The 15,263-nt window shown below is 35.2% G+C and overlaps 1 protein-coding gene across 1 annotated transcript in view; it reads left to right on the top strand.

Annotated features, from left to right (window-relative positions):
• Positions 1-15,263, top strand: part of flnba (filamin B a) — a 62,817-nt gene that overhangs the window by 20,401 nt on the left and 27,153 nt on the right. The window contains exons 9-24 of the mRNA XM_016240796.1: positions 2,308-2,444; positions 2,561-2,754; positions 3,681-3,794; positions 3,887-4,030; positions 5,760-5,883; positions 5,971-6,131; positions 6,886-6,976; positions 7,094-7,263; positions 7,387-7,504; positions 8,164-8,426; positions 8,503-9,100; positions 10,926-11,099; positions 11,943-12,105; positions 13,089-13,249; positions 13,943-14,110; positions 15,067-15,190. Of these exons, the coding sequence (XP_016096282.1) occupies positions 2,308-2,444; positions 2,561-2,754; positions 3,681-3,794; positions 3,887-4,030; positions 5,760-5,883; positions 5,971-6,131; positions 6,886-6,976; positions 7,094-7,263; positions 7,387-7,504; positions 8,164-8,426; positions 8,503-9,100; positions 10,926-11,099; positions 11,943-12,105; positions 13,089-13,249; positions 13,943-14,110; positions 15,067-15,190 (2,904 nt within the window). The remainder of the gene's footprint in view (positions 1-2,307; positions 2,445-2,560; positions 2,755-3,680; positions 3,795-3,886; positions 4,031-5,759; positions 5,884-5,970; positions 6,132-6,885; positions 6,977-7,093; positions 7,264-7,386; positions 7,505-8,163; positions 8,427-8,502; positions 9,101-10,925; positions 11,100-11,942; positions 12,106-13,088; positions 13,250-13,942; positions 14,111-15,066; positions 15,191-15,263) is intronic.

Genomic DNA, 15,263 nt, shown 5'->3' with positions numbered 1-15,263 from the left:
TTAATCGTTTTTTTTTTTAAACAAATATTTCCAAGTAAAAACTATAAATTACAGCTAAATTGAAATTGATAAAATACACTGTTAAAATGAAAACTGAAAATATTAAAATAAAAGTTAAATCAAAAGATTAATAAATACTATAATGGTATAATTAAAACGACGGGAAACGGCCGTCGCGTGATATAGAGTAAACATCTTATTTAGCAGACTGACGAGCGGAAATGACGGCTGCCTTTAGAGTTGGATTTGTTTTCACTCTGCTTGTGGATGTGTGGTGATGCAGAAGCATGCAGCACCAAAAAATGCCTTTTTTAAGGTGTTTTTCAGATTTCTTGGGGGTTTTATAAGACGCCATGGTGTGTTGCTTTTCTGGTGATCACATGTATGGCAGATTGGCCAATCAGATGGCTGCAGGAGCCGAAATGGCTGAGTGAAAGAGACAGGCTGGATTGAACACAATCGACCTCCTGTTCACCTGGACTTCAGCCTTACACACACACACACATACGGTGGGGAAAACTCTCTCAGATGGGGGGTTTCCGCTGACGTAGAGTCCGAGCGCAGATTAATGACGTGTGTTTGTGTTGGAAATGGATCATTGTCACTAACTAGAGACGTCAGCGCTGTTTGTGCTGCTAAAGCTGTCAGGTTAACAGATTTGTTTTCGCTCTGCTTGTGGACGTGTGGTGATGCAGAAGCATGCAGCACCAAAAATGCCTTTTTTAAGGTGTTTTTCAGATTTCTTGGGGGTTTTATAAGACGCCATGGTGTGTTGCTTTTCTGGTGATCACATGTATGGCAGATTGGCCAATCAGATGGCTGCAGGAGGCTGAGTGGCTGAGTGAAAGAGACAGGCTGGATTGAACACAATCGACCTCCTGTTCACCTGGACTTCAGCCTTACACACACACACACACACACACACACACACACACACATTGTCACTAACTAGAGACGTCAGCGCTGTTTGTGCTGCTAAAGCTGTCAGGTTAACACGTGTGTGTGTGTGTGTGTGTGTGTGGTTAAAGTGTTTAGTTTTGTGCTTATTTGACAAATAATGGCATTTTGAGAGTTAAACCACACTGATCTTTATAATAATCTTTCATTGTCTTATTTCAACTCAAAATAAGAGTGCATTAAAAAATATATGTATTTTGCTTAAAGACAATGAAGCTTGTTTTTAGGACTGTTGAGATTTTCTGCAATTTTACATCATTTTCATGACAATTAAGCATATTATTGCTCAAATTCTCATTATTGTACTTAATTACATTTTTTTTCTTTTCTTTTTTTTTTAGTATGTATAGATTAATGTGGGAGCTAAATATTTAATTATGTAAAAATAAATTGCACCATTAATTGTGAAGTTTTTATTTTATTTTTTATAACCATTCTCATTATTCCCAACAGGTTGCCATTATTGTAATTGTTTTATTTAAAGGTTTTATTTTATTTTTTTAATTTAATTTAATTTTTCAATCTGCATAGATTGCATTGCCATAATTTAAATAATATAAAAAATAACATTAATTGTATAACATTAATTGTCAGGAAAATGTGGTTAATTTTTAGGGAAATAATGCATCATATTAATTGAGAAGATGTTTTTTGTCATTATTATTCTCAACAGGTTCTCCTTGTAATTTTTTGAATGTAAATATTTTATTTAGATTTTTAATCTTAGAAGTATAAATTAAAGCTAAATAGAAATATATATATAAAAAACTAATAAAATAATATAAATATTAAATGAAAAACTTAAAAACTGAAATAAAGTAAGTTGAACAGTACTAAAACTGTAATAAGCTAAATAGAAACATTTAAGAAAAAACTATTAAAATAAAAAATATAAGTATTCAATGAAAATCTTAAAGTACTAACATTACTGTAATAAATATAAATTAAAGCTAAACTGAAAATTACAACAACAACAAAAACTAAAATTGAACCAAAACACAAAACAAAATTAAAATGAAACCTGAAAATATATAAATAAAAGCTCATTCATAATAATAATACTTTGACAATATAATATAAATACTAAAATAAGCCTGGTACATAAAATGCTTATTTATTTTTTCAATCTACAGTAGATTGCATTGCCACAGTTTAAATATTTAAAAAAATTGCATCACTTTAATTGTAAAGAAAAGTTTCTTAATCTTTATGGAAATGTTTTGGTTTCTAAAACCTAAAATCTTAATGGTCATAAAATAAGGCTTATTTTTATGTAAATTATAATTTATTTATTTATTTTTTTCTGATTGAGTGAAATTTCATCAGATGTCTTTGTTGTCTTGTGTGCAGCCCCTTCGAGGTTCAGGTGGGCTCTGAAGCCGGACAGCAGAAGATCCGTGCGTGGGGTCCGGGGCTGGAGGAAGGCGTTGTGGGCAAGTCTGCGGACTTTGTGGCCGAATCCATCGGAACTGAGGTCGGAGTTCTCGGTGAGATCACAGGAGCTTCTTACCACATCTTCACACATTTTATCATAGTCGCATTTAAATCAGGGCTCCATAACCTGTTTTATCATCTCATGATGTAAATACCTTCCTTTCTGTAGGCTTCGCCATCGAGGGTCCGTCTCAGGCCCGGATCGAGTGTGATGATCAGAACGACGGCTCGTGTAATGTGAGGTACTGGCCCACCGAATCGGGTGAATACGCTGTCCATGTCATGTGTGATGATGAAGACATTGAAGACAGTCCCTTCATGGCCTACATCGTCCCTGAGAACAAAGCCAGCAACCCCAACCAGGTAAACAAAGCAGCGGAAAAACCTCTTATACTTCATGCACATATTGAAAAAATTGCATTATTTTCACGACAATTAAGCACATTTCTCCCCAAAATTCTCATTATCGTAATGCATCCTGTTTTTTTTTTTCTGATTGTTTCTGTAATTAATATTAGTGATTTTTCAGGTTATTTAATAAAAAAAAAAAAAAAATTTTAAATATATTTTTAAGTGAGTACTAGACATTGCCCCAATTTAAATATTTAGTTTTATAAATATAAAAAACTTTTTTCACAATTAATGCAATGCAATTTTTTTTAACTATTTATATTTATAAAATTAAATATTTAAATTGTGGCAATGTGTAGTACCCACTTAAAAAAAAAAAAAATACAATATTGATATTACCTCTTGAGAATAAATATATATGTATGTGTGTGTGTGTATATAAAAACAAAACACTTATTTATTAAATCTGTTTTACATAGAATATGTTTTGATTTGTGATTGCATTGCATGTTTCTTAAGATTATCAGTACGAGCAAAAATGTATTTTGTTTTAAAATACTGGCAAACATTTTATTTAATTTTTTAATCAGTAGTTTAGATTCAAATGCCTTTTATTTAAAAAAAAATTATAATAATATATTTCTTTCTTCTGTTTAACTTGTCATTAGGAGAATTATCCATCATTGTTCAAAGAGTATTTATTTTACTGCATAAGCACAAACATCCTAGTGCAACAGAACAAATAAAAAACAATAATTCAGAAATAAAGAAATAAAATGCATTAAACAATTACAATATAAATCTACTTCAATTATTGTATTTTGTTGCAAAAAGTGCAAACAAATCCCAGCAAATCCAAAATAAAGGACATTGCATTTGTGCATTTACTAGGTTATTAGATAGTTTGTTTTTCACATACAGTATGTACTTGTTTGTAGGTCAGGGCTTATGGACCAGGACTGGAGAAGACCGGCTGTATCATAAACAAACCTGCAGAGTTCACCGTCGAGGCCAAAGACACTGGAAACGGACCGCTGAGAATCATCGCACAGGTTTGTCGAGCGTCAGCTAATAAATGTGTGAGACAAACCAATCCGAGTTGAACTTCCACCCATGCTGCATTTGAATTCATTTGTTTTCCCAGGATGCAGATGGCGTCCCCATCGATGTGAAGGTGAAGAGCAAAGGTGATAACGTGTATTCCTGCTCGTACACGCCGACCTCGGCCGTCAAACACACGCTGGCCGTGACCTGGGGAGGCGTCAGCGTTCCCAGCAGCCCCTTCAGGGTAAGACTGACAGATCCCGAGGGCAAAAGCATTCTCACAAACACAAAGGAGACTTCAGCTGTCAGTACTAATACACTAGAGCAACTAATCACACTAACTACAGCTGATGCTCTTAACACTTCAACAGCCAAATATAAACCTGTCATCATCATAACCACCTCCGTTATGGAGCGCTGCTATACTGTCAGATAATTTCAGCTGTTCGTTTTGATTTAATGCTTAATATGAGATATTTGCATTGGTGATCAGCTTTAGGGAATGAAACGACGCGAAATGCGCATTTTTACAAAATAATGTTTAGTTGATTAATTTGTGATTGCATTGCATGTTTCTTAAGATTAGTAGGATGAACAAAAGCATTGTATTTTATTGTTTTTAAAAACTTTTTCACTACATAATCAGTAATTCATATCAAATTCGGTGCATTTTAGCTTTCATATTTTTCAAATCAATTTATCTGTTGCTTTCTTCGGTTTCATCTTTTAAGAGAATTATCCATCATTGCTTTAAAGAGTGTTTCTGTTGCTGCAAAAGCACAAAATCCGATTACATTTCAGTATGTTTGTAACATCAAGTGATTTTTTAAGTTACTTTTAATGTCTAAATAATTTTCAACGATTTTGCACAGAATGAAATTGTATTAGATCACTGACTGCTTTGACTGTAAAATGGTGTATTGGGGTGTTTGCAATCCAGAGTTGCTTTTTTCCAGAAGAAGAATGGAAAAAATATGATCAAACTTGATTTAATATAAAAAAAAAATTTTTTTATATTTAATTTCTAATAAAGCATGAAGTACAAATAAGTTTGACTGAATTATTAATGAAAAAAAAAAAAAAATACAATATTGATATTACCTCTTGAGAATAAATATATATGTATGTGTGTGTGTGTATATAAAAACAAAACACTTATTTATTAAATCTGTTTTACATAGAATATGTTTTGATTTGTTATTGCATTGCATGTTTCTTAAGATTATCAGTACGAGCAAAAATGTATTTTGTTTTAAAATACTGGCAAACATTTTATTTTATTTTTTAATCAGTAGTTTGGATTCAAATGCCTTTTATTTAAAAAAAAATTATAATATATTTCTTTCTTCTGTTTAACTTGTCATTAGGAGAATTCTCCATCATTGTTCAAAGAGTATTTATTTTACTGCATAAGCACAAACATCCTAGTGCAACAGAACAAATAAAAAACAATAATTCAGAAATAAAGAAATAAAATGCATTAAACAATTACAATATAAATCTACTTCAATTATTGTATTGTTGTTGCAAAAAGCGCAAACAAATCCCAGCAAATCCAAAATAAAGGACATTGCATTTGTGCATTTACTAGGTTATTAGATAGTTTGTTTTTCACATACAGTATGTACTTGTTTGTAGGTCAGGGCTTATGGACCAGGACTGGAGAAGACCGGCTGTATCATAAACAAACCTGCAGAGTTCACCGTCGAGGCCAAAGACACTGGAAACGGATGTGTTTCATTTACATGTTCCCGGTTGTCTTGAACGAATTGGAAAAGTAACAAAAAATATTTGTAAAAGCTTCAAATACTAACTTTAATAATGCTAAGTGACTTTCTGCACCCTGAAAATGCATCAAATGCTCTTCGACTTGATTTGCATTATTTATTTTTATACTCTTAAAATGTGCTATTTTTCATTCTCTAGCAACACTACTTGCTGTAATTAACATTCAGGAGGCTTTATTCCATTAGGTGAATGTTGGAAAGGGATGCCACCCTCACAAAGTCAAAGTGTTTGGTCCAGGACTGGAGAGAAGCGGACTGAAAGCTCACGAGCCGACACACTTCACCGTGGACTGCACAGAAGCTGGAGAAGGTAAAGCACATTCACTGCATTCACCAAAACCACTGCTTTTTCAAGTGTGAATTACACACAGTGTTTCTGGTGTTGGTGGTTTTTCAGGTGACGTCAGTGTTGGAATCAAGTGTGAAGCTAATGTTATCAGCGATAATGAAGAGGATGTTGATTTTGACATCATTCCCAATGCCAATGACACCATCACTGTCAAATATATTCCTCCTGGAGCCGGACGCCTCACAATCAAAGTCCTTTTTACTGATCAAGTGAGTTACTACCATAGAGATTTGTAGAAAACATGATTATTGAATCTTTGAAAATATGGTGTTTTCATTTTAAATGATCTGTTTCGGGACATTCCATGTTAAAGTATCATTCAATTTAATTTAAATTTAAATTTAATTGTTCAAGTATATTGGAAAATTGTTATAATTTTATTTATTGAAAATATGGTGTTTTCATTTTAAATGATCTGTTTCGGGACATTCCATGTTAAAGTATCATTCAATTTAATTTAATTTAAATTTAAATTTAATTGTTCAAGTATATTGGAAAATTGTTATAATTTTATTTATTATTTATTTATTTATTTATTTATATTTTACTGTAATGCAAGATACAATTGGATGGCCAGAACAATCCTATGTCTGTATTTATTCATTTAATTACATTTTAATCCAAGAAAATATGATATCTGAATCTTTGAAAATATGGTGTTTTCATTTTAAAATGATCCGTTTCAGGACATGCCATGTTAAAGTGTCATTAAATTTATTTTATTTTTATTTGATTTATTTTTATTTGATTTTAATTTATTGTTCAAATGGATTGGAAAATCATGTTATAATTTTATTTATGTATGTATTTATTTATATTTTAATGCAAGATACAATTGGATGGCCAGAGCTATCCTATGTCTGTCTTTATTCATTTATTAATTTAATTACATTTTAATCCAAGAAAATAAGATTTCTGAATCTTTGCAAATATGGTGTTTTCATTTTGAATGATCCATTTCAGGAAATCCCGGCCAGTCCGTTCCGTGTTATAGTGGATCCCTCACATGACGCCTCCAAAGTGAAGGCAGAGGGACCAGGACTCGCCCGAGCAGGTTTGATGTTGCATTTGATGATAAACGGTTTGATCTCATCAAGAATCTGGGTTTAACTGGATGACTTTTGAGTCTCTGTTAATTTTCCCATGCGGTGTCTTTGTACCCTACCCTCAGGTGTGGAGAGTGGAAAACCAACACACTTCACCGTTTACACCAAAGGAGCTGGCAAAGCTCCTCTGGACGTGCAGTTTTCTGGACCTAATAAAGGACAGCCCGTTCAAGGCTTTGAGATCATTGACAACTATGACTATTCCCACACCGTCAAGTACACACCAGTCCAGCAGGTAGGGATCTGCAATGGAGAATCACAGATTTAAAAGCCGTTCAAGGAATTTAAATGGGTGAATTGAACATCTTTCACTATTTATCATCTGGCATCATCATTCTGCTTTGCTGTACCAATTCAGGGAGAGATGGTGATAACTGTGACCTTCGGTGGTGACCCCATTTCTAAAAGCCCCTTCGCTGTTGGTGTTGCTGCTCCATTGGACCTTAGCAAGATCCAAGTGAATGGCCTGGAAAATCGTATGTTATTTATTTATTTATTTTTTATTTATTTATTTATTTAAATTCACGTTTCAGTGGATGGCCTGGAAAATTTGTATTTTCATTTTTTAAATTTTGGTCAATCCTATGTTTATTTATTTTAAGCTATTTATTTATTGAATGGACTGTGTTGTTTTATGCAATCCTATTTAATTTATTTATTGATTGATTTAAATATATTTATTTAATAATAAATATTGAAAATTTTATCCAAGATCCTCCTGGATGGCATGGAAAATTGTTTTTGTTTATTTATTTATTTTACATATTTATTTTTAATATTTAAATTTGAATCCAAGTTTCAGTGGTTGGCCAGGAAATTTGTGTATTTTATTTATTTATTTTAATTTTGGACAATCCTCTGTTTTTTATTTATTTATTTGTTTATTGGATGGCCTGTGTTATTTTATGCAATCCTATGTTATTTTATTTATTTATTTAAATCTGTTTATTTAAATATATTTATATTTGATAAGTATTTAAATTTTAATCCAAGGTCCTACTGGATGGCCTGGAAAATTGTTTATTTATTTTTAGTTAATTTTTATACAAGTAAATTTTATTTTATTTTATTAATGCAATGTAATTTAATGTAGATTTTATTTAATAATGAAACCCCATTTAATGTTTTATTCCAGGAGTGCAAGTGGCTGAGGATCAAGAGTTTGCTGTTGGTACAAGAGGAGCAGGTGGACAAGGCAAACTGGAAGTCAAGATCACCAGCCCATCAGGGAAGTCTGTGCCCTGCGTCGTGGAGCCTCAACCTGGTAAAGGAGCCAGTCTGGTGAAGTACATCCCCAAAGAGGAGGGCGCCTACGTTGTGGAGGTCGTTTATGATGGCAATCCAGTTCCAGGAAGCCCTTTCTCAGTTGAAGCCATGCTGCCTCCTGATCCCAGCAAGGTATGCTGAAGTGAAAGCGTGATTTGACTACTTTTAGAAGAGAAGAGGTCGTAACTTGGTGGTTCTGTCTGTACAGGTCAAAGCGTTTGGTCCAGGATTGAAGGGTGGTCTTGTGGCGAGCCCTGCTGAGTTTACCATTGACACCAAGGGCGCTGGAACCGGTGGACTCGGTCTTACCGTCGAGGGCCCAACCGAAGCCAAAATGGAGTGCTCTGACAATGGCGACGGCACCTGCTCTGTGTCGTACCTCCCCACCGAACCCGGAGCTTATCTAATCAACATTCTCTTCGAGGACGTACACATTCCCGGCTCGCCTTTCCACGCTGACATCCAATACCCGTTTGATCCCACCAAAGTGGTGGCGTCCGGCTCCGGGCTGAAACGAGGCAAAGTAGGCGAGACCAGTGTGCTGAACGTCGACTGCGCCAAAGCTGGACCGGGCCAGTTGACGCTGGAGGCCGAGTCTGATTCTGGAGTGAAAGCCAAGACTGAAGTTCTGGACAACAAGGACGGGACCTACACGGTCACCTACGTCCCGCTGACGGCGGGTATGTACACGCTACTGCTGAAGTATGGAGGGAAGACTGTCCCCAACTTCCCCGCCAAAGTGAACGTGGATCCGGCTGTCGATACCAGCAAAGTGAAGGTGTTTGGACCAGGAGTTGCAGGAAAAGGTATTGACATAAATATCAAGTCTAAATGGGTTACAAACACCATTTCATGTTCACTTTTAAAGGGGTCCTATTATGCTTTTTCACTTTTTCAACTTTAGTTAGTCTGTAATGTTGCTGTTTGAGCATAAAAAAAGATCTGCAAAGTTACAAAGCTCAAAGTCCACTTTTCAAAAACTACAACAAACGACTCGTTTGGACTACAACACATATTTTCCGGGATTTGTGATATCACAAATATCGACGAATGGGACGAGACCTGAGCTGCACTAGAGAAGGCAACGAGTGTTATCACTATGTCTGAGACTTGCTAGCTTTCCCAAGGCAGACGAACTTAGAGTGGTTACAATCATCCGGGTTTAAATTGCCTCAAATTGATTTGATTTTGACGTAATATTTACTCTGAAGCTCGCAGGCGGCTATGGTAAGAGTCATGACATTTCCCGACCAGGCACCGAGTGCTGCCAATCACAACACACACTGGCCCAGCTAACCAATCACAGCACATTTCGTATTTCAGAAAACTTTAGTTAGTCTGTAATGTTGCTGTTTGAGCATAAAAAAGATCTGCAAAGTTACAAAGCTCAAAGTCCACTTTGGAGATATTTTATTCAACAGAAATCACTTTTCAAAAACTACAACAAACGACTCGTTTGGACTACAACACATATTTTCCGGGATTTGTGATATCACAAATATCGACGAATGGGACGAGACCTGAGCTGCACTAGAGAAGGCAACGAGTGTTATCACTATGTCGGAGACACGCTAGCTTTCCCAAAGCAGACAAACTTAGAGTGGTTACAATCATCCGGGTTTAAATCGCCTCAAATTGATTTGATTTTGACGTAATATTTACTCTGAAGCTCGCAGGCGGCTATGGTAAGACTCATGACATTTCCCGACCAGGCACCGAGTGCTGCCAATCACAACACACACTGGCCCAGCTAACCAATCACAGCACATTTCGTATTTCAGAAGGCGGCCTTCATTTGAGACAGGAACTATTCGAGCCGTTCATGTCAGACTGGGGAGAGTTTGTAATAATGTAAACTATGTGAAAAATTTGTTTTTCGAACAACCTATGAGAGCCTGTTCTAGTACATCCCAAAACAAAATCAAGACTTTGTAAAAGAGCATAATAGGACCCCTTTTTCCGGGATTTGTGATATCACAAATATCGACGAATGGGACGAGACCTGAGCTGCACTAGAGAAGGCAACGAGTGTTATCACTATGTCTGAGACTTGCTAGCTTTCCCAAGGCAGACGAACTTAGAGTGGTTACAATCATCCGGGTTTAAATTGCCTCAAATTGATTTGATTTTGACGTAATATTTACTCTGAAGCTCGCAGGCGGCTATGGTAAGAGTCATGACATTTCCCGACCAGGCACCGAGTGCTGCCAATCACAACACACACTGGCCCAGCTAACCAATCACAGCACATTTCGTATTTCAGAAGGCGGCCTTCATTTGAGACAGGAACTATTCGAGCCGTTCATGCCAGACTGGGGAGAGTTTGTAATAATGTAAACTATGTGAAAAATTTGTTTTTCGAACAACCTATGAGAGCCTGTTCTAGTACACCCCAAAACAAAATCAAGACTTTGTAAAAGAGCATAATAGGACCCCTTTAAGAATTAATGCATCTCAACCTGTCTTGCAACCTGTCTTTGTAATGTAATCCTTCAGTGCAAGATGGCCCTGAAAAACAATTTTGCTGAAAGATGATTTTAATTAGAAGGCGATGACGTTTTTATAGAGGAGATGCATTGTTTTCTGAGACATCTTCAATGAGTCTGTGTGCTTTTCCTCTCTGGTCTGCAGGCGTTTTCAGGGAGGCCACGACCGACTTCACCGTGGATGCACAAGCTTTGACCAAAGTTGGTGGGAAACACATTAAAGCTCATGTGAAGAACCCGTCGGGTGCTGCTACAGACTGTGTTATTAGTGACAACAGTGACGGGACTTACAACGTGGAATACACTCCGTTTGAGAATGGTACAATTCACAACATCTACTTAAATGGCCTGAAAAATCTTATGTCATTCATTCATTCATTCAATACTGGCCTACTGCAGAGTATTTACTTAAGATATTTATTTATTTATATAATCCAAGATCCAATTGGATGGTCTGGACTCTTTGTTTGTTTGTTTATCTATTTTTAATCCAAGGTCCAATTGGATGGCCTGGATAGCATGCTTATTTTTTTATTTACTTACTAATACAATTGAATGGCCAGGATTATTTTATTTATTTATTACTCCAATTTCCTGGACAGTCCTATGTTTTATTTTATTTTTTTATTTTATTTTATTTTTCCATCTATCCATCCATCCGGTTGACCTCCTATGTTATTTATTAATTAATTAATTCATTCATTCATTAATTCATTGATCCAAGTGGATGTCATCATGGCCAACCAATTGTATCGCATTTTCTTCAGAATTGGCTGTTTCTTCCCATCAAATGCTGGTTTACGTTACATTCATGCTCTTGGCAGATGTTTTTATCCAAGCGACGAACTGAATGTAATGCAAGCAATATGTTTTATCAGTGCATGCATTCCCTGAGAATTTAACCCACAGTTTTCATAATAGCGCCATGCTGTACTGTTTGAGCTACAGGAACGTTACAGGTTTCATCATGTACTTGTGTATTTTGAAGGACAGCAGTATAGCTTGCCAGAAAATACTGCTAATATGGCGAAATTTCTGAGGTGACAGGCTCGTTCTCAGCAGCAGCACGGCAGTGTTTGATTAAAGCAAGACGCTACAGGAAAAACCATTGTTTTTCTTTCTTAGAAGCTGAGTGTGATTGTCTTTTGTCTGCTTGCCGCAGGAATCCACAGTGTGGAGGTTCTCTACGATGAGACTCCGGTTCCAAAGAGCCCGTTCCAGGTTGGGGTGGGCGAGGGCTGTGACCCCTCACGTGTGCAGGCCAAGGGCCCGGGTCTGGAAGAAGCACTGACCGACAAACCCAACAAGTTCTCCATCGTCACCAGGTGAAAGAGCTTTAAAAAAAATCATACATTTGTAATTTAGTTTAACCGTTACATTTACCTGCACTACCGTTCAAAAGTTTGGGCTTAGTACTTTTTCTTTTTTTTTTTATCGTCAAGGATGCAATAAATGTATTTATGTGACAATAAAGACATTTTTATAGTGTTACAAAAATGTTTAAAAAATTTAAACATTTTAAATAAATGTTCTTTTGCACTTTCTAGTCATCAGATAATTAAATGTATCACGATTTCCACCAAAATATGAAACGGCACAACTGTTTTCAACATTGATAATAATCAGAAATGTTTCTTGAGCAGCAAATCAGCATATTAGAATGATTTCTGAAGATCATGTGACACTGAAGACTGGAGGAATGATGCTGAAAATACAGCTGCGCATCACAGGAATAAATTACATTTTAATACATATTCAAATAGAAAAGTCATTTTAAATCAGGGTTATTATAGTTAACTAAAACTAAAGCATTTTCATAACTTGAAATAAACTTTAACTGAAAAAAAGTACCTTATTTTATAAACTTATTTTAGTTAAACTAAATGAAAATGTGAAATATTTCCTTGGCAACTAACTGAAATACAGTAACTAAAACCTAAAAAAAAAAAGAATAAAAAATACATATACATATTTAAAAAATAAAAATACTAAAAATGACAAACAATTTACCAAACAAATGACTAAAATTTTAAATAAATACTATCAATGATACTAACATTACACTGTTGTAATATTTTATTTATTTTAAATTTTTTTGTAATTGTAATATTACACTATTACTGCTTTCACTGTATTTTTGATCAAATAAATGAACATAAGACTTTCAAAAACATTAAATAAAAAATAATAAAATCTTACCAACTTCAGACTTTTGAACAGTGGTTTAGATCTTGTTCTGTATATTATCAAAAACATACTAAAATGACTGTTTGATACTGTCTAACCAACCGTCTTTTGATCCGTACAGAGGAGCGGGTATTGGTGGATTGGGAATAACCATAGAAGGTCCATCTGAGTCGAAAATGTCCTGCAAAGATAACAAAGATGGCAGCTGTAATGTTGAATACACCCCGTATGTGCCTGGACTGTATGACGTCAACATCACGTATGGAGGACAGCACATTTCCGGTACGTGAAACTGCCTCTGTTTTTATCCGCTGTGCACCACTTAAAGTCCAGACCTGAAGAAAGCATTACTGGAGCTTGGAGAGAAGCAACTTGACATGTTTTTAACCAGAGTCCCAGTTTCCCCCTGCAAAACTACTTGAATTATGCCACAAATTTGTTTTCATTAGTATTACACCCGGGAAGCGAGATCTCGTGGATCTGAGGAGAGCAGCTACCACATTCTCACTGCTGGACATTATGAGCTCGCGTTTCAGTGAAAACATTCACCGCGCCAAGACCACAGAGTGCGATTCTCCCACATGCATGCCACTTCCAGATTGTTTAAATCAAGTCTGTAGAAGTTACTAGAGCAATACTTTAGAGGAGTTGTTGAGTTCTCAGACTACAGGCTTGTGGAAACAAAGTCCAAACTCTCTTAGAATACGTAAGAAACTGCATAGCAGTGAATAAAACATGCTAGCATTGTGGCAACCTGTTTCTGCAAACGACAATATATAAAAACCTTGCTTTAGTTGTCATTATTGGCTTGTTTTTACTTGTCATTGACTTATTTTGTTTATCTTCTCACCCGCTTTGTGTAAATCTTATTTATCCACCTTGTCTTATTACAGCTCCTTTTGAATTGCATGAGTGTGCATGGGCGCACTAGTCAGTGTCTGAATGTAAAAGGGTTTATTTTTGTTTGCATTGTAGGAAGCCCGTTTAAAGTGCCGGTGAAGGATGTTGTTGACTCCAGTAAGGTGAAGATCTCTGGGCCTGGTGTCGGTTCTGGAGTGAGAGCTAAAGTCCCACAATCCTTCACTGTGGACTGCAGTAAAGCTGGTGTCGCTCCTCTCTCTGTGGCCGTAACTGGACCTAAAGGTACAAACATTTACATGAGGCTTGTGCATGAAACGACACTGCCTTTTTTCTTTTTGTTGGGCTTTTAAATGTATTTTTATTGTTTATTTATTTATTTATTTTTCTGAATTAAATACTGGCATACTGCAGAGCATTTTGGTAAACAATCTATTTATTTATTTATTTGTTTGTATATTTATTTATTGTATCATGAATTAAACACCAGCTTACTGCACCGTATATATGTAGAAACTTTATTTATTTTTGAGGCTTGGTTTTTGAGTTTCATTTTGTTCTGCATTAAAAAGTGCAATAATGCACAGTATCTATGTAAACACTTTATTTATTAATAGTAACTATTTATTTGGTTTAAATATTTATTTATTGGCTTTGCTCTTAAATACTATCATATTACACTATATACGCTTAAACATATTTATTCATGTATATATTTATTTAATTTATAGTTTTTTTTTTTGCTTTGTTCTGAATTAAATACTAGCTTACTGCACATTATGTTCTTAAATGATTGATTTTTTATTGTTTGTATATTTATTTATTGTATCATGAATTAAACACCAGCTTACTGCACCGTATATATGTAGAAACTTTATTTATTTTTGAGGCTTGGTTTTTGAGTTTCATTTTGTTCTGCATTAAAAAGTGCAATAATGCACAGTATCTATGTAAACACTTTATTTATTAATAGTAACTATTTATTTGGTTTAAATATTTATTTATTGGCTTTGCTCTTAAATACTATCATATTACACTATATACGCTTAAACATATTTATTCATGTATATATTTATTTAATTTATAGTTTTTTTTTTTGCTTTGTTCTGAATTAAATACTAGCTTACTGCACATTATGTTCTTAAATGATTGATTGATTTTTTATTTTTTTATTTATTGTTTGTCAACTTTGTGCAACAAATTCTGTACTGATCATATTACTGGGTGGTTGTTGTTTGCAGGTATAGCCGACCCAGTTGAAGTCACAGACAATGGTGACGGCACACACACAGTGGCCTACACACCGTCTGTGGAGGGCTCGTACTCCGTCGCGGTCAAATACGCAGACGAGGAAGTTCCACGCAGGTAACTTGTGTCAGATTCACTCGCTCAGTTCACAGCCGCTGTGAGTGCTAGCGTTCACTAGATCAAACCAGTC

This window comes from Sinocyclocheilus grahami, unplaced genomic scaffold (assembly GCF_001515645.1).
Source record: "Sinocyclocheilus grahami isolate Dianchi unplaced genomic scaffold, SAMN03320097.WGS_v1.1 scaffold601.1, whole genome shotgun sequence".
Taxonomy (NCBI): domain Eukaryota; kingdom Metazoa; phylum Chordata; class Actinopteri; order Cypriniformes; family Cyprinidae; genus Sinocyclocheilus; species Sinocyclocheilus grahami.
This window is presented reverse-complemented; position numbering and strand designations above follow the sequence as displayed.